This window comes from Chrysochloris asiatica, unplaced genomic scaffold (genome assembly GCF_000296735.1).
Source record: "Chrysochloris asiatica unplaced genomic scaffold, ChrAsi1.0 scaffold00192, whole genome shotgun sequence".
Lineage (NCBI taxonomy): Eukaryota > Metazoa > Chordata > Mammalia > Afrosoricida > Chrysochloridae > Chrysochloris > Chrysochloris asiatica.
Window position 1 is genome coordinate 5,036,025 of NW_006408710.1, and position 18,039 is coordinate 5,054,063.

The 18,039-nt window shown below is 44.4% G+C and overlaps 1 protein-coding gene across 2 annotated transcripts in view; it reads right to left on the minus strand.

Moving 5' to 3' along the window:
* The window catches only part of SLC39A11 (solute carrier family 39, member 11), a 426,313-nt gene that overhangs the window by 57,912 nt on the left and 350,362 nt on the right, over window positions 1-18,039 (minus strand). For both annotated transcript variants that reach the window (XM_006872299.1, XM_006872298.1), the window contains one exon: window positions 15,478-15,547. In XM_006872299.1, coding sequence (XP_006872361.1) covers window positions 15,478-15,547 — 70 coding nt within the window. The remainder of the gene's footprint in view (window positions 1-15,477; window positions 15,548-18,039) is intronic.

Sequence of the window (18,039 nt, forward strand, 5' to 3'; positions counted from 1 at the left end):
TCGAAACTACCAGCTGCTCCACGGGAGAAAGATGAGGCTTTCTGCTCCCGTAAAGATTTACAGCCTCGGAAACCCTGTGCAGGGTCGCTATGAGTCAGAACCGACTCCACCACACTTAACAACAACAACAATAACAATCAATGTCAAAGGAGTCCTGGTGTGGCGCTGTGGGCTAATGCGCCAGACTGCAACGCCGTTTGAACTGCAAAGTTGGTGGTTCAAGCTCACCAGCGGCTCCTTGGAAACCCTACACAGGGTCGCTATGGGTTGGAAGCGACTCAATGGCACTTAACAACAGCGATTAATGTCAAAATAGCTGGACTATAAAGATGCTTAAAAGCAAGCAAATAAACAAAACCCATTGTCATCAAGTGGATTCCAACTCCCGGTGACCCCATGTATCACAGAGTAGAACTAGTCCACGGATTTTCTTGGCTATAAATTAATCTGCAGGTGAATGACCGGGTGGGTTCAAACCATGGACGTTTAGATTAGACATCTAGTACAAACCATTCGAATCCCTGACTATTTGACCCTTATACACAACCTTTTATACACATTTGTATATGAATATTCATGGTCTTCAACTTTTGTAGCTGTAACTTCTGATCCATCCTACATCTCAACTGCCTTTCCCTGCCTAATTTTCCCTCTTTTGTGTATGCATCATCTAGAAAGCTCTAATGCTAAACTGCCACACGGTGGCGCTGTCTGCCAGCTGCTGGCTTCCTTAGTTGTCTGTGAGTCATTCAAGGTAAGACTATTAGAGTGTAGGAGGCCTGGAAAGAAACATTTAAGAGAAGGATCTGCCAGAAGATTATCCCACATTCCAGTCCAGGTAGTTTGATGAATTCAACAGCAGAGTTTGTCGGCATAAAATTGATAGCGCAATATGCAATTGAAGATAAAGGTCGGCTCAAGAATGTACTTCCAACTCTGATCACCTCTGATCACGTGGAAAGCCGGGGGTGTGGGGAATGCCGAACAGGAAGAGGTGGAGTCCAAGTCCAAGTGTGAATCCCACTCTGGGCACTCTCTTAGCCTCATGCTGGGGGGCTCCACTTTCCTGCACCAGGGCGGCCAGGCTAGGCCCCAGCTTCCTGTGAGGAAATATATTAGGAGCTATTGAGTTGTGTGTCAGACTAGAACTGTGCTCAATCCGGGTTTTCTTTGATTTTTCAGAAGTAGAACACTGCCAGGTCTTTCTTCTGAGGGACATCTGAGAGTTGGAAGTAGTGCACATTAACCGTTTGTACCACCCAGGGACTCCTCCGTGAGAGTGGAGACCCCATCTAGTGGGCAGGGAGGAAGGCAACATATGCAGTTTGAGAAGAAGAGGTGAGCCAAGGAGAGGGGAGGGTCTTCCAGAAGTTCAGAGTCTGGGACACTTGGCCTTGAAGTCAGAGAGCTGGCTGGAGAGGGCTCTGGCAGCTTGTTTTGCTAGAAGATGCTTAAGTGGATGTTAATTTAAAAGTATATATTTTAGTTCCCTAAGGTCCTGACTTCGGAAACCCTGTACAGGGTCGCTATGGGTCGGAACCGACTCGACGGCACTTAACAACAACAACAACAAGGTCCTGACTCAGCCAGCACAATTCTATCTCCTCTTTCTTTTCTCTACAATCCACATACACACCTGCTTCGGGGGATATTCTGGGCAGAAAGAAGTCCTGGAGTGGCACTGTGGGTAAATGCGCTGGACTGCAAAATCAGTTTGAAGCACAAGGTCGGCGGTTCAAGCTTACCAGTCACTCCTGAGAAAGCCTATACAGGGTCGCTATGGGCTGGAACCAACTTGATGGCGCTTACCAACCACAACAACTGGACAGATAAGCACATATACACATTTTTTTTCTACACATATAGATGTACTCATCAGCTGGGTAATATTAATGACCAAAAGTAAATTGTCCCTTGCCACAAAAATGGTTACTTTTGTTAACTATCAGCAACTGTCTCAAATGATTGTTAAATATCAAATGATGGTTTGAAAGTCAGGCAAAAAGATACATTTTACTTATGCTTTACTGTTTGATCTGGGAGGCAAACATGCATTTAAAAACTAATCAATGGTTGTACAAGTTTCATATGCCTGTTCTGTTCTTTTGTGCTCTCTTGCTGGAATGAGGAGTAAAACTTCATGTGACCTCAAAAAAAAAAAAAAAAAAACTAATCAAAAGGTGACCACGTTGGTCACTGACTAGGGGAAGTGAGGGAAAAACAGCAATGAAGCGGTGAGCTAAGCCCTACAATGTTCAATAGACTTCTGTGAACCCGGGTGAAGACCTGGTTGGCCAGCAGTGTGGCAAGACCTGGGGACTCTTGGGCCCAGAGTCAGTGACATAGCCACAGATGACTAGAGTGGAGAGTGAAGCATCCAGCTGATAAGAAGAGAGGGCACATGCACAAGAACACCCACACTTGTAGATAACACCCACTTGACCCAGCTTCACTGACTGGATGATCAGAGCTCAACTAGAAGAAGAAAGAAGAGGAAAAAAGAGTAATCTGATACAATTTGATGAACTTGACCTACACCTATGGATGCAGTAGCTCAAAAGAGGGAACAAATCTTTACTGCAAGGATCATTCCCACCCCCTCCATACACAGGGTAGACAGGGATGGGCAACTTGGACATTGGCTACCCAAAATGGGGTGGGGGGCTACAAAGGCAAGAAGTGACTGGCTTACAAGCTTTCAAGAGGGAACCTAGATTCAGAGGTGTGGAGGAAGGTAGAATCTCCACTAAGTAGTATCCAGTCTGTCTAGGCGGGGCTGATGAAAGGAGATGGGGATAGGACTCTTGTAGTTCAATAGTGAATAACTGCTATCAGGACTGACTGTGAGGGTTGGAAATGTAAAGGTAGATGTTTTGCAGCAAAAAGAGGGGAGTGGCTGACTTTGCAGTCCAGGAGCAGAGGTCCCTGGGACCATCAAGGGAGAAGAGAGGAGTGTGGGACCCTACCCAGAGAAACAGTGATGTCAGAGATGGAGGCAGAGACGATGACATGAAGAGATGGAGCATCTGGGGACTTCAGACCCAGAGACAGAGAGGGGCTGTGTGCTGATGACCTGGGGGCAGGCTTGTGGTGTACACCCTTTGGTGGGTTGATGATGCATGGAGGGGATTGTAACCATGGCAATGAAACAATATACGATAGAATGAATGTAAAGCTAATGTTCTCCCATGTAAACTATCACATAATTCACAAAAAAACATTAAAAAAAAAACCTAACCAAAATCCAAACAAAAAGCCAATCCGACTCACAGTGATCCTACGTGACCGAGTGGACTGAGACTTGGGGTTTCCAAAGCTAGAAGTTTACAGAGCAGACTGTCACATCTTCCTCCCATGGGGCAGCTGGTGGGCTCAAACCACCAACCTTCTGGTTAGCAGCCCATTGCTTAACTACTCTGCGATCGTGGCTCTTTTCTTGAATCCCCCTTGTCGTTGAGTGCCATCAATTCGTTCTGATTCATATAAGGTTTCCAAGGAGCTGATGGTGGATTTGAACCACCGACCTTAGGGCTAGCAGTCCAGTGCTTATCCTGCAGCATCACACCAATGCTCCTGAAGCTCCCTGTTGTTGTTAAGTGCCTTTGAGTCGGTTCCGACCCATAGCGACCCTGTATAGGGTTTCTGAGGAGCAGCTGGTGAGCTTGAACCCCGATCTTGTGGTTCAAACCAACTTTGCAGTCCAGCGAATTAACCCACAACGCCACATGAGGACTCCCCTGAAGCCCCCAGGTGTTATTTAAGGAACCCTGTGAACAGACGGTAGCTTGAACTTCCAGGTAATTTGTTCTACATGGCGATTGGTTCCCATACAGATTGTTGTTGTTGTTAAGTACCATGGAGTCAGTTCTGACACATAGTGACCCTGTACAGGGTTTCCAAAGCTGTAAATCTTTACAGGAGCAGAAAGCCTCATCTTTCTCCCTCGGAACAGCTGGTAGTTTCAAACTGCTGACCTTGCGGTTCACAGCCCGATTTGTAACAACTATGGTACCAAAGCTCCTTTACAGATTACAGCCTAGAAAATCCTATGGGAGCAGTTCTACTCTGCCACATAGGACTGCAATGAGTCCAAATTAATGTTTAATGTCGTCCTGGTGTGGCACTGTAGGGTAAGTGGAGGGTCAGCGAAAATGAGCAAGACCTCAATGAGATGTACTAACACCGAGGCAGGACCAATGGAATCAAACAACAATTGTGAGGATGGCGTAGGACCGGGCAGTGTTTCAGTCTCTTGTGTATTGGGTTGCTATGAGTTGGAACTGATTCTATGGCACCTAACAACAACGTAAGGTTTAAAGCAGGGTGGTCAACCAGGCAACCTTTACTAAGTTGGTTAGCATCAGCTGGTTGGGACAATCAGTAGGAAACCAGTTCAGTCATACCTTGGTCATTTGTTCATGGATTCTCCATAGCAGCCTGTGGCATCTGCAACCAACCTCCTATGTTGTGCACAGCCTGGTGCTCATTGTCCGTATTGGTGACAATGCTATTTTCATTACGGACTATAAAGTCTTCTCAGGATACACTTGATCAAAGCTTACAACAGGAAGTTATATATGATGCTGCCACTGAATTACACAAAAACTGAGAGCTTCCTGCCTCTCAGGAAAATCACAATACTTCCTAAAGGGCCATCATTTAGATATCCAACTCCCGAAGGCTGTAATGTCTGAAGAATGTGTTTGTATTAAAATGGAAAGAAATTGGTATGCTTCCCTTGAACTATAGGTTGGTCTTTGCTGGATAAGTATTTGATAAGTCGGCAGGCAGTGCTTCTAGTCTTCATGAATACGCAGGGACAAGGAAGGGAGGTGGAAACACGCTACAAAAGCAATGCAGTTAACAGCATCCTAACACTAGATAGCAGTATACAGACACAATGACATTCTTGCCAAGGATGAGTTTAATTCATGGTGAGTCCCTGGGTGCAGAATAGAGCTATCCCTTATGGATTCCAGGCTGTGATCTTTTGGAAGCAGATCACCAGGTCTGTTTTCCGAGGTGGGTGGGTTCGAACTGCCAACTCCTGAACAACTTTCTTTCCTGGTCAGTGAGAAACTGTTGTAGACTGTGTATAGGCCTGGTCAGAAGTTCGAGGCCCTATAGGCCCAAGTGTTACAGGTCGCAGGCTCTGAGGAACAGATCTAGCCACTTGGCAGTTAATGGCAAATTATTTTTCATCTTAGCGTTCAGTTATAATTATTAATTCCAAAAATGAGCCCTTAATGTCCACAGATAAATGTGATATTTTCCTAAAAGCCCAGACTGGGAAGGTTGCAAGGTCAAGCCTTCCTCCAAATGATTAACTAAAAATATCTTAGCTACTTCACAGTTCTTTGTTCTACAGACAAAACAGCCATCTTCCCTAAATCTGTCCCAAGTGTTAGCTTTTCAGCCAAGTTCCTGAAAACCTGGCTCAGGAAGCTGAAACAACGAGACTCCGCCCAAGCCTTTTGTCCTTACCTCTCACCTTCCCCCAACTGAGCTCAGGGGCTACAGATATGTTAACGGAGCCTGAGAAACCAAGTTGCTGGCCTGGGATTCGAACCAGCGAAGTACGATATAAAGTTACCTAAATGTCTGGAAAATTACTGATGTTAGCTGTATCCTGTCTTAGTCCCTCCCAGCTTGGTGTGAAGCTCCTCCCCTAAATAAAACAGAGGCCCAGGCCTGCCCAGATGTGCCTTACGGGTTGGAGGGCATGCAGTAAAGATTGCAGGGCAGTGAGTTGCTGCCTGCAGAGGCCACGATGCCTGTACTCCCAAGTCTGCCCACCAGTGATGTATCCACCCTGGCTTTGGGGTGTCTCTTTGTCTCCTTCCTTCTGTCTGTCTGTGTATTCTTTCGCTATCCCTATCGCCGCTGGATATCCCCTCCTCATGAACCAAACACTTGTGAACCAAGTTCCTATGTTGAGGACCATCCCTGACAAGAAACTACTTTCTACATTTTTTTTTCTCTTGTAGGTGGTTATGATAGCTGTAGGTGAAAGAGAAGAGAATCTCATGCTTTGAGATGCATTATAAACAGGACACAAGAAAGAGGTAGGAAATAGTTGGTGTCAGAGTTTGAAGATAAGTCTGAGCTGGATCCACTAAATTTTTTGTTGTTGCTAAATTCAATCAAGGCGCTTCTGACTCATAGGAACCCTATATGGGGTTTCTAAGGAATGGCTGTAGGTAATTCTTGGTTAAACTGACCTTGTGGTTAGCAGTCCCGTGCTTATCCTACAATGCCACATCATTACTCCATCCACTAAATTAGGGGCCAACAAACCAAATAGTCAGAATGTTGGATTCTGCTGTCCAGAGTTCACAATTAGTAGGTGGTTTGAACCCGCCAGCCACTTGGTGGGAAAAAGACAAGGATTTTTGTTTCCTCGAAGATTCAAAGCCTTGTTAGCCCTGTACAGTATGGCTGTGAGTCAGAACCGATTGGACGGCCCTAAACAACAGCCGCCCGCTGTGGACCTGTGAATCTGAAGAAACAGGCCTTCTTAACCAATTCTATCTCCAGAGTCTACTTGGAGCATACAAGCGGGTCTCAGAAAGTGTGTGGAAAACTACATTATCTTTTAACTCCATTTTCTTTTTTTTTTTCATGAATCTTTTGAAGCCCCCCTTGTATGTGTGCCACATAATTGCATCAAAATCCTTATTACCTCAAAAAGTCCCCCTTGATATCTGCATGTCTTCCATTACTGAAAACCCCTTGTCTCAGGAAAAGAACTCAAAGCAGACAATATTTGAGTCATAAAATGGTTAAGAACCCACTAAGAAATTATTTTGGCTATGTTTTTTTGTTGTTGCTGTTGTTGATTTTAAATGGCATCACAGTGAGGTCAGAGAATGGTCTGAATGGTACTGATTTAGGGTATTTACTCTGATTTCCTCTGAGGCACAACACTCAGTTTTGGGAAATATGCACACATGTGTTGGAAAGAAATGTGTCTTCTCCAACTGCTGGGCTCCCTACAGTCTATCTGTCAATTACATACCCTGTGTCAATTTCTTCCTTCTCTAACCCTGGGCTCTGTATAGTCTGTCAATTACATACCCTTTGTCAATTTCTTCCTTCTCTAACCCTGGGCTCTGTACAGTCTGTCAATTACATACCCTGTGTCAATTTCTTCCTTCTCTAACCCTGGGCTCTGTATAGTCTATCTGTCAATTACTTACCCTGTGTCAATTTCTTCCTTCTCTAACCCTGGGCTCTGTACAGTCTATCTGTCAATTACCTACCCTTTGCCAATTTCTAATCTGTTCCACCCTATAGTGCATGAGATGGGCAGGACATTCTCCTATGAGATTGTGGTGGTGGTGGTGGTTGCGTGCCTAGAATAGGTTCCAACTCATAGCGACCCTACATAGGGTTTCCTAGGCTGTAAATCTTTAAGGGAGAAGAAAGTCTTATCTTTCTCCCATAGAACCACCAGTAGTTTCGAACTGCTGACCTTGAGATTAGCAGCCTGATTTATAATCACTACACTATCAGAGTTCTGTCTATTTCTCCTGGCAATCCAAGCAAATTTCCTTTCAGCCCTTGGCGGCTTTTGCCACTACATGTACACAAATGCAGGATGGTTAGATTACCTGGTGAACTGTCTCCTTTCATTAAATATTGACCTTTATTCCTCATGCTTTCTGTCTAAAAGTCGGCCTCCTGGGATTCTGAAATTTTAATCGTGCATGCTGTTAGCTTGTGTCTTTTTCATTTCTTTATTTTTTTTTCCTTTTGCATGCCATGTTTCTGTAAAACTGGAATTTCAAAAGCAGAGCCATCTGATGACATTGGCGCTGCCCCTTTCCCCCGCACCCCCAGCATTATCTTCATAACATTCATTCATTCTCTCTCCATCTTGTTCTCCTTACTGCAGATGCATGTTCTCTTGGATGCATATTGACTAATGTCTTCCTTTTCCTTTTTTATTTTTCCTGATGAATCTTCTACAGATGGAGTCCTGGTGTGTGGTGGTTAAGTGCTTGCTGCTAATCTAAAGGTCAGTAGTTTGAAACTGCTCTGTGGGGAGAAGATGAGACGATGTAATTCCTTAAAGATGGCACCCGTGGAAACGGTGTGGAATAGTTTCACTCAGAGCTACACGTAGGGTGTCTATGAAGCACAGTCTACTTACCGGTAATAGGTTTTTCTTTTAGTATCATCCTCATAGATCTTGTAGTAAGGGTTTGGGAACATTAAACTAGGCAGTCTGTATTTTTTCCTGCCCGAGAATTTAATTTGGAATAGACCCTTAGACCAAGAGTTGGCAATACAGTCCAAGGGTCAGCTGCCCGTTTTGGTAAATCTTTTATTGGAAGGTAGTCATGTCTGTTTGTGGCTACTTTTGCATCGGCAAGGCAGAGTTGAGTAGCTTTGTCTGACAAATTAGATGGCCCATAAGTCATCTTGCTCTTTAAGAAGTTTACCATCCTTTGCTCTAGACTGACAGTTACGTTTCCTTGGCACTTTGAAGGTATCATTCTCTCGTCTTCCATTAGATCTGCGAAGTCCCCTTTCTATGCAGGGAATCGGCCTCTTCCTGTCGTCTCCGATTTGCCCTTGGAGTTACGATGGTGCTGTGGTTTTGCTCTGTCTACAGGAGGATTTTTTCATTTATCGTGCTAAAGACTTAATGCGCCGTTTCAACGTGAAGATGTGTGGTACCTTTTTCCAGTACTGGAAGATTCTTACCCAGCTGCCCTCAAGACTGCCCCCATCTTCCTATTCTCTCATTCTGTGATTCCTCTTAGACAAGGATGACTTTCTCACTCTGTTATCTGCGTCTTCTAACCTATCTTTCTTAGCTGCCATCTCTCTCTCCATGCTCCATTCTGGTGATTTCCCCAGATCAAGAATCCATTTCATTAATTCTACCTTCAGTCACATCTAACATGCCATTCAGCAAGTCTGCTGAGTTCTCATTTTCATGGCTGTCTTTTTCCATTGGTAAGGCATGTTTGGGTCTTTTGTTTTTTTTCCCAAATCTGCACCTTTTTTTGGGGGGGGGGGGAGAACTATTATATTAAGCTGGTATAACTTCCATTCCTTTTGAAAATTGTTAAATATTCCAAAAGCCTTCTCTTTATTTTTGTGGGAGCAGTATCTTAGTTTCTTTAAAAATAAACTTTTCATTTTAGAATGGTTTTAGATTTTCAGCAAAGTTGCAAACAGAGCACAGTGATTCTGTCTCAACACATAGTCTCACATGTTGCGAACAACGTCAGTTACTATGGTACGCACTGGTATGTTATTATTAACACTATTCCCAGTGCATGCAGACATCACCAGTTTTTCCTACTACCCTTTTCCTGTTCCAAGACCCCCTCCAGGATCTAGGACACCGTGTTATGTTTAGTTCTCTTGTCTCTGTACACTCCTTGGGGCTGTGATAGATAATTCTCAAACTACCCTTATAGTCAATGACCTCAGCAGTATTGAGGGATGCTGATCACATACTCTATCCCTCCATTGGGGTTTGTCTGATGTTTTTCTCATATAATTTTATTGTTTGCAGTGTTGTAAGTGCTCTCTCCCCCTAATGGTGGTTTATCTCCTTATGTGCTCTGTCTTGATTTTATTTTTCATGAAGATGAGTATAAGCCCATCATCTATTTTTAGAGGTTCCCTCCTCCCTCCTCCAGCCGCCGTGGGCATCTGGTGTGCCTGTTTGATAGAAGGGCTCCCAGGGACAGGATTTATGCTTTCTTCTGCTCAACCCACTTCTATGTTGATTTCCTTACTTGGATTTCTGTGCAAGTTACTGTATATGTGTTTGGACCCTACGGGTTGTGTGAGGCAGCTCTAGGGGTTTAATATCTTGTTGAGAATGTCCCTTTCTTACCTAGATCACAACTCTGTATTCAAGGTTCTGGGGAAAGGACGAGTTCTTGTGTCACATTCCTGACCATCAGGGGGTTTTATGTTGTTGTTAACGGCTATCAAGTCAGCTCCCATTCCTGGTGACCCCCACATGCAACAAAAGGAAGTTTTGCTCAGTCCTACAACCACCTTGGTGATTGATGGCACGTTCAAGATCATTGATGCCATCACTGTATTTTGAGAGCCTTCCAAGCTAGTGGGAATCATCTTCAACACTTTATCAGACAAAATTCTGCTGATTCATTTGCTCATTTTCAGAAGTAGATCACCAAGTCTTTCTTTCTAGTCTGTCTTAGTTTGGTAGCTTTGCTGAAACTTGTCCACCACGGGTGACCCTCCTGGTGTTTGAAATCCCGGTGGCAGAGCTTCCAGCATCACAGCAACACACAAGGCACCGCAGTATGACAGACTGACAGGTGGGTGGTGGGAGGATTCATAACCCTATTTGATTGATAAGCAATGGCTACAAACCTTAGGGCTCTGTGTTGAGGCTGTGTTTTGGTGCCATCACATTAACAGGCAAGGCCAAGTCTTGGTCCACTTCACGGGCATTAGAAGGCCAACTCTCAGCCCCTTGGACCAGTGTCAGAGTCTAGAACCACTCATCGTGTTGCCATTGAGTTCTCTACCTGACTTCTGGCATCTGGCATTTCTTTCTTCTTCTGAGTCCTTGGTTGTGTACCAGTTGCTTTTTGGTTGGTTGTTGTGGGGCATCTACATTTGCCAAGTTCACCATGCTGCTGGCAGTGCTGGTGGTGAATTTCAAGACTTTGGGAAGAGTTGTGTCATACACACGCTTGTGTTTTCTGCCATCAATTGCACACGCCTCACTGAAGAGTCATTAAATGAATGGATGGATGGATGGATGGATGGATGGATGGATGGATGGATGGAGATCAAGACTGCTCAGAGGAAAACCAAACACTGATATACTTAGAGTAGACCCTTCATGGAGTACTGTGGGGATATGGAAGTTAAGAACAGGCAAGGAGCAGATACATGATGTCCCCATGCACGGTGCTCCATGTCACCGAGGGCCCGGTCTCCTGATGACCGATTAAATTCTGCAGACAGCTTGATGTCCTTAGTAGCTCACACACCAGAGTTGCCTGTTCACTTTCTAATCTCACCTGAATGATCTTCCACTCAACCTGCCTTCTCCTTCCTCTCCTGGAAAAACTAACTGAGAACACATGTGGGTGGCGCAAATACAATTTATCAAGCCGAAGTTTCCTGGTAGAAGTGAAGATGGTGATGGAAGGCAGTCCACAGCCTTAACCCACAGCGCCACACCAGGACTCTGGGCTCCAGGTACAGGGTGGTTATTCAATGACACGTCACAGCAACTGAAGATGGTGTTAGTGATTAAGTACTCGACTTCTAACCACAATGTGGGCTGTTCCAACCTGCCCAGCGATTCTCCAGAAAATGCCTGACAATCCATTTTCATAAAGGTTGCTGTTGTCGTCTAGTGCTGTGGAGTCGGACTCAAGAGTGGCAACGTAGAACTGCTCCAGAGAGTTGCGGACAAGAACACCTTATGGGGCAAAGCTACTCTGCAACCATCTGAATGGCAATGGGTTGCTTGGTTTGGCTTTGACCTCCCAGCTGAGCTCTCTACACCTGCAGGGTTGCTTGTTCCTGCGTGTCCAGCTACAATTTGTCAGCGCCCTTCCCTCTCTGCTCCCTGAGTAGGAAGTTCTCGTTTGCCACTTTCCTCTGGTCTCTGTCTTCCTGCTAGGTCCCTAGCATGAGCACGGGAGAGAGAGCGATAACAAGAACCCATCTCACTAGCTTTTCATGGATTTATAAGTGGGGAAGATAGACCAAAGGGTCTGCTTAAGGGGGAGGCCCTCCCCATTGTAGCCTGCAGTACAGGGAACCCCTCTTGAGAGACTTTGTGGATACCACAGTGATGGTAACAGGGCTTACCCTGCCTCAAGAACACTTACTGAGCAGACAGCTTTGTGAGGCTGAAAATATTGATACCTGCTGCCTCAACCCAAGGGATTCTTTTATTATTATTATTATTAAAGTTTTTATTGTGAATTGAGTGATAGTTTCCATGGGAGAACATCAGTTTTACACTTGAGTGATACTTTCCATGGGAGAACATCAGTTTTACACATTGTTTCATTGCAATGATTACAATCCCCTCCACGCATCATCATTCAACAGTATTTGCTTCCATTCCCTCTTTTGTTTTGGGGTGTTGTTGTTATTTGGGGATGTACACAAAAAAACACTCAACAATATCTAATCATTTAAACAACCCAAGGGCACATTCTGCAAGCCTGCCTCCTGGCCGCCAGCACACAGCCTTTCTCTTTTATGAGTCTAGAGTCCTCAGCTGCTCTAACTAACTATCCATGTCCTCATCTCTGCCTCCATCTCTAGTGTCATTGATTCTCTGGATAGGGTCCCAAATTCCGCTCGTGCTCTTCTTCCTTGATGCCAAGTCATTCTTTTGAGGGTTTAGGGAAAATAAAGGGAGTCGATTTGAGAAGCGAGAGATTGAGTTGGAGATATTTCTGCTCCACTTTCTCTGGAAGTAGTGATCAAATGAACAGAGGTCCAAGGCGGCAGAAGAGAAGGGCACTGGACTTGACCAGTGAGGTCCTGGGACAATGGCACCACCAGATGAGTGGCTGGCCTGTGGCTGCCATGGGCTGGTACAGACCTTCTAGAGAAGGTGGTTTCCTTTATGGGAAGGTCAGTCCCTCCAGCACCTTCATCACCCACATCTCCTCCCACCACACTCCACACACACCAGATACTGCTGTCCATTAAGGCCAAGGTCAAAATGGTTATGTCAAGGGACCCAGATCCAAACTCCCCGACCCCACACCCAGTGCTAGTGTGGAGAGCGTCAAGAGCGTACTTCACGGTGATTGGATGGCATTTCTTGTTATTCTAAAGACCATTCCTCCATTTTCTGCCCCATTTGATTTTCACGATAGACATCGCTTTACAGACAATGCTGGAGATACAGTGAATCTGAAAGAAGGAGTAAGGCATCGACAACTGGGAACATTTCCACCCAGAACATTCCAGGCTGCACACATGTTCAGGACTTCAAGGAGCACACATGACCCTTAACATGTAATCTAAGAAATGGGTGACCAACAATGACTGCATGCAACACACAGGGCCCCCAAGTTGGCTGGGAACAGGTTAAGGGGTGTGATGTTGTAACTGCCTCATGGAACATAAGGGGTCTCCTGCAAGCTCAGCCACCAAGGAAAATTGGGAGAAAGATTATTGGAGAACTAGTTTCTGGTACCATGGCCACCGGATACAGGGATGATTATTCAAGATGGGGGCATTTCCTTTTTTTTTAAAAAAGGAAGAAGAATATATGATTGCACCAATCTGAAAACACTGAATGAGCTAGATTTCAGAGACCGGTATTCTTGGACCATGTGTTTGACCCAAATTATACTTTTTATACATAGTTTTTAAAATAACCAAATCAGTTGCCATCAAGTTGATTCTAATTTACGGAGACCCCATGTGTGTCAGTGTAGACCTGTTCGATGGGGTCATTTTTGGTGGTTGGTTTGTTCATTTTCATTATGGTGAAAATATTCACAGAAAAAACCTTCATCAATTCAACAAATTTCACATTTACAATCCAGGAATATAGATTAAATTTTCTATCCAGAATATGTTTTTAAATGCATAATTATAAATTCAATGCCTTCAGATAGAGAGTCCTGGTGTGGCACTGTAGGATAAGCAACTGTTAACTGCAAGGTCCAGGAATTCAAAACCACTAGCTGCTCCTCAGAAACCCTATACAGGGTCAATATGAATCAGAACCAGCTGAACGGCGCTTAACAACAACAACAACAGATAAAGCATATGCTGTCTTTTAAAAGTTCACTTCATTCTTCAGCATTCTCAAATGTCTTCTACAGATTGGCTCCACTCATTTTTGTTACCACCTGGTCCCCTGAAGGCATGAGTTTCTACCCTGGGATGGGAGCTCCCTTCCTGGTCTCCTTGAGCCTAGAGGCTGTAGGGATAACTTTTTTATGTGTGTAGTTGGGCCATGTAGCATTAACCTCAGTGATGTCTCAAGGATAAGACCCCGTTGTGACCCCAGTGCTGTGATCTGATCTAAAAACTAGCAAACTGGTTGCCATCAACTTAATTCTGACTCATGCTAATCTCGTGTGTGTCAGAGCAGAATTGTGCTCCAAGAGGTTTTCAATAACTGATGTTCTTGAAAGTACATCAGCAGGCCTTTCCTCCAAGGCACTAGGTAGATTTGAACTGTCAACCATTTCGTTAGCAGGTCCTGCTGAATTCCGGTGCAAGCAGAATTTCATTGTCTGTGGGCAGTGTGAGGAAGTGAAGCGTTGCAGAGCACAGCCAAGCTTGGCTTGTTCAGCGGGGCATAGATGGTGGCAGTGAATAGGAAAGGATGAGCAGGTATGGCAGGGTACTGGACGGTTAAATAAACTTGACTGTGTGAGGGTACTTGGGATATCGAAGTGAGTTGTCTGGACCATAGACAAACACATAGGAATAAAGGTCAGGGGAAATCTAGGCTGGAAATAGAGTTGGGTATCACCGGAAAACTCAGTCAATTTTATTGTTCACAATACTGATATCCTATGAAGTCACCATGAACACTGTCTGAGCAAATACTGAGTGGAGTGTTTCTGGAAAACACCAGGTCAAGTCACTGAAAGCCTCTGGTCACATCATTTTTGTCAGCCAATCAATGCATAACCTTGTTTTCATGTAGGTTTCCATTTAAAGACACCTCATTGAATATATGTTGCTTATTCATTAACCTTGAACTCACAGCCTGCAGCATGGACCTCAGGCTTTAGTTAACATACACATTTGCTCTCTCGGCACTGTTACAACCTGTGCAAACTGTTCTAACACTATGCAAAACTAAACCACAAAAAAGAAGGAACAAAACAAAAACCCAAACCTGGTAGGAATAGCCTGTGGAAGGGATACTTGTTTTCAGTCCGAGAGTTTGAATCCGCCTTGCCTGATTTTAGCTGGGAACGCGTACCAAGGCCGGCTCCAAGTTTTCGCTGCGGTGCGCATGTCCAGGACTGACTGCGCAAACTCGGGGTTAGAAACAAAAGCTGAAATCCGTGGAGAATGAGGATTGGCTACAGACGGTGGGTACGATTGCCCAGGAAGAGTGTCTTAAGTGAAAAATAGACCCCTGCTGTAAAATGAGACGCTACATTGGAGAAGGTGTGAGAGAGGAGGCAAACAGGACAGCCCAGGGTCTAGACAGCCAAGGGAAGCCTTCAAAAAGGAGGGAATCGGCTAACAGAGTCAAATGCTGCTTTTAGTCTTTTAAACGGCTCAGAGGGCAGCGTCTCCCTGAGATGGCTCACTTGAAACTCCTTTGTGCCAACCTGCTTCTTTGAGTGAGTACATCTTCTCACGTCTTCCCACCTCTCCCAGTTTCAGCCTCCCGTGGAGCTGTGTATGTATGTGTGTGTGCAGGAACCAGCCAGCTAACAAGCATTCCCCAGTGTCACGCTGTACTCGGTGCAAAGCTCCAGGGCATTGGGCGCTCAGGTGCCACGGGCTTACCTGGCACTCTCGAAGGTGGCGGATGCAGTCTTGTCTACGGCCCCAAATCCAACTCCAACAGCAAGACCCTCTGGAATAGACAAGACCGCAGCAGGGGTTAGGAATAAGTTTCCAATAAGGTGAATCACAAGTACACTATCAGGTGAGATTGCTTTATTATTGTGAAGTGCCATCAAGTTGGTTCCAACACATAGCGAGCCTGTATAGGGTTTCCAAGGAGTGACTGGTGTATTTGAACCACCAACCTTGTGCTTAAATAGTCCAGAACTGATCCTACAGCACTACACCGGGACTCCATTAGGCTGCCAGTAACGGAAAACCCCACTTAACAGGTTTAAACGGGGGTGTGTGGGGGTGGGGTGGGGTGGTAGCAGACCAGATTCACAACCTGTGTTAGTACAGTCTTAAATGGATGGGGGGAGAAAAAAAAATCAAAGATGTAATATTTCATGCCCATGAAAATGACCTAGAATTCAAATCTTGGTGTCCATAAAGTTTTATTGATGCATAGTGACGCTCATCGTTAACATACTGTTTGTAGCTGCTTTGACACTAGAGGGCAGAGTAGAGCCATCGGGATAGAAAGTGTAGGGCCATCCCAAAGCCTGTAACGTTCACCATCTGGTACTTCAAAGAGTTTAATGACACCTGACCTAAACACACAGGTTATTTGGTTGCTGTTAGGTGACAACCAGTTGATTTTTAACTTATGAAGACCCCATGTAACAGAGTAGAACTGCTCCATCCGTTTTCTAAGCTATAGCCATTCTGAGGGCAGAGGGCCAGATGGTTCTCCTGCAGAGACACTGGGTGGTTTGGAACCCCCAGCCTTTTGGTTAGCAGCCCATCGTTTAACTGTTGTGCTACCAGGGCTGCTTAAGGACTTTTTAAGCTCCTGCAACAAGAAGCCCGAGGTTGACACAGTGACCCAATGATGTTATCGCAAAGCAAAGCTGTTCTCCATTTACCACTGGTCCAGTGGTGAGGATTTTTGTTTTCTTTACATTGAGGTACAACCCATATTAAAGGCTGTGGTCTTTGCTCTTCATCAGTAAGTATTTTTTTGCTTTCAGCAAGCAAGGTTGTATCATTTGACTATCGCAGGTTGCTAATGAGTCTTCCTCCAATCCTGACGCTACATTCTTCTTCATATAATCCAGTTTTTCTGCGTATTTGCTCAGCATAGAATGACTGAATAAGTATGGTGAAAGACTACAACCCAGGTGCACACCTTTCCTGATTTTAAATAATTTAGCGTCAGCTTGTTGTGTATGAGTGCTGGCTCACTCTTGTTCTCTGGACAAGTTCCTTATGAGCACATTTAAGTATTCTAGAATACCCATTGTTCACAATGTTATCCATAGCTTGTCATGATCCACACAGTCAAAAGCCTTTGCATAGTCAATAAAGGTTACATCCTTCTGGTATTTTCTTTTTTCAGCCATGATATCCCTCATTCACTGATATCAACCACTGATTTTCAGCCACGGATATCAGCAATGATATCCCTCATTCCACGTCCTCAACTAAATCCAGCTTGAACCTCTGTCAGTTCCCAGTCAATGTACTATTGCAGCCATTTAAAAAATGTATCTTTAGTAAAATTTTACTTTCATGTGATATTAACGATACTGTCCGACGATTTCTGCATCCTGTTGGGTCACCTCTCTTTGGAATGGGCACAAATATGGATCTCTTCCAATCAGTTAGCCAGGCAGCTGTCTTCCCAATTTCTTAGCATAGATGAATGAATGCTCCAGTGCTGCCTCAGTTTGTTGAACGATTTCAATTGGTGTTCCATCAGTTCCCAGAGCCTTGTTCTTTGCCAATGCCTTCAGTGCACCTTGGATTTCTTCCTTCATGTGCTGTCTTTTGAAATGGATGACCATTGAACATGTCTTTTTGGTACAGTGACTCTGCGTATTCCTTCCATCTTCTTTTGATGCTTCCTGCATCATTCAATATTTTGCCCAGAGAACCCTTTAATATTGGAAGTTGAGGCTTGAATTTTTTTCTTCAGTTCTTTCAATTTGAGAAATGCTGATCTTGTTTTTTCCTTTTGGTTTTCTAACTCCAGGTCTTTGCACATTTCTTTATAGTTAGTAATTGACTATGTCTTCTCTACCTGCTCTTTGAAATTTTTTTATTCAGTTCTTTTACCTCCTCATTTCTTCCATTTGATTTAGCAGCTCTACACTGGAGAGCAGGTTTCAGAGTCTCTTCTGACAACCATTTTGGTCTTTTACTGCTTTCTTATCTTCTTAGTGACCTTTTGCTTTCTTCATGTATGATGGTCTTGAAGTCATCTCATAATGCTCTGAGCTTTTAGTCATTAGTGTCTAATGCATCAAATTTATTCTTGAGATGGTCTCTAAATTCATGTGGGATATGTTAGAGGCCATATTTTTGGCTCTTGTGGACTTATTTTAATTTTCTTCAGCTTCAACCTGAACTTGTATATGAGCAATTGGTGGTCAGTTCCACAGTGTGTCCCTAGCCTTGTTGTAGCTGATGATATGAAGCTTTTCCATCATCTTTCCCCACAGATTTAGTCAATTTAGT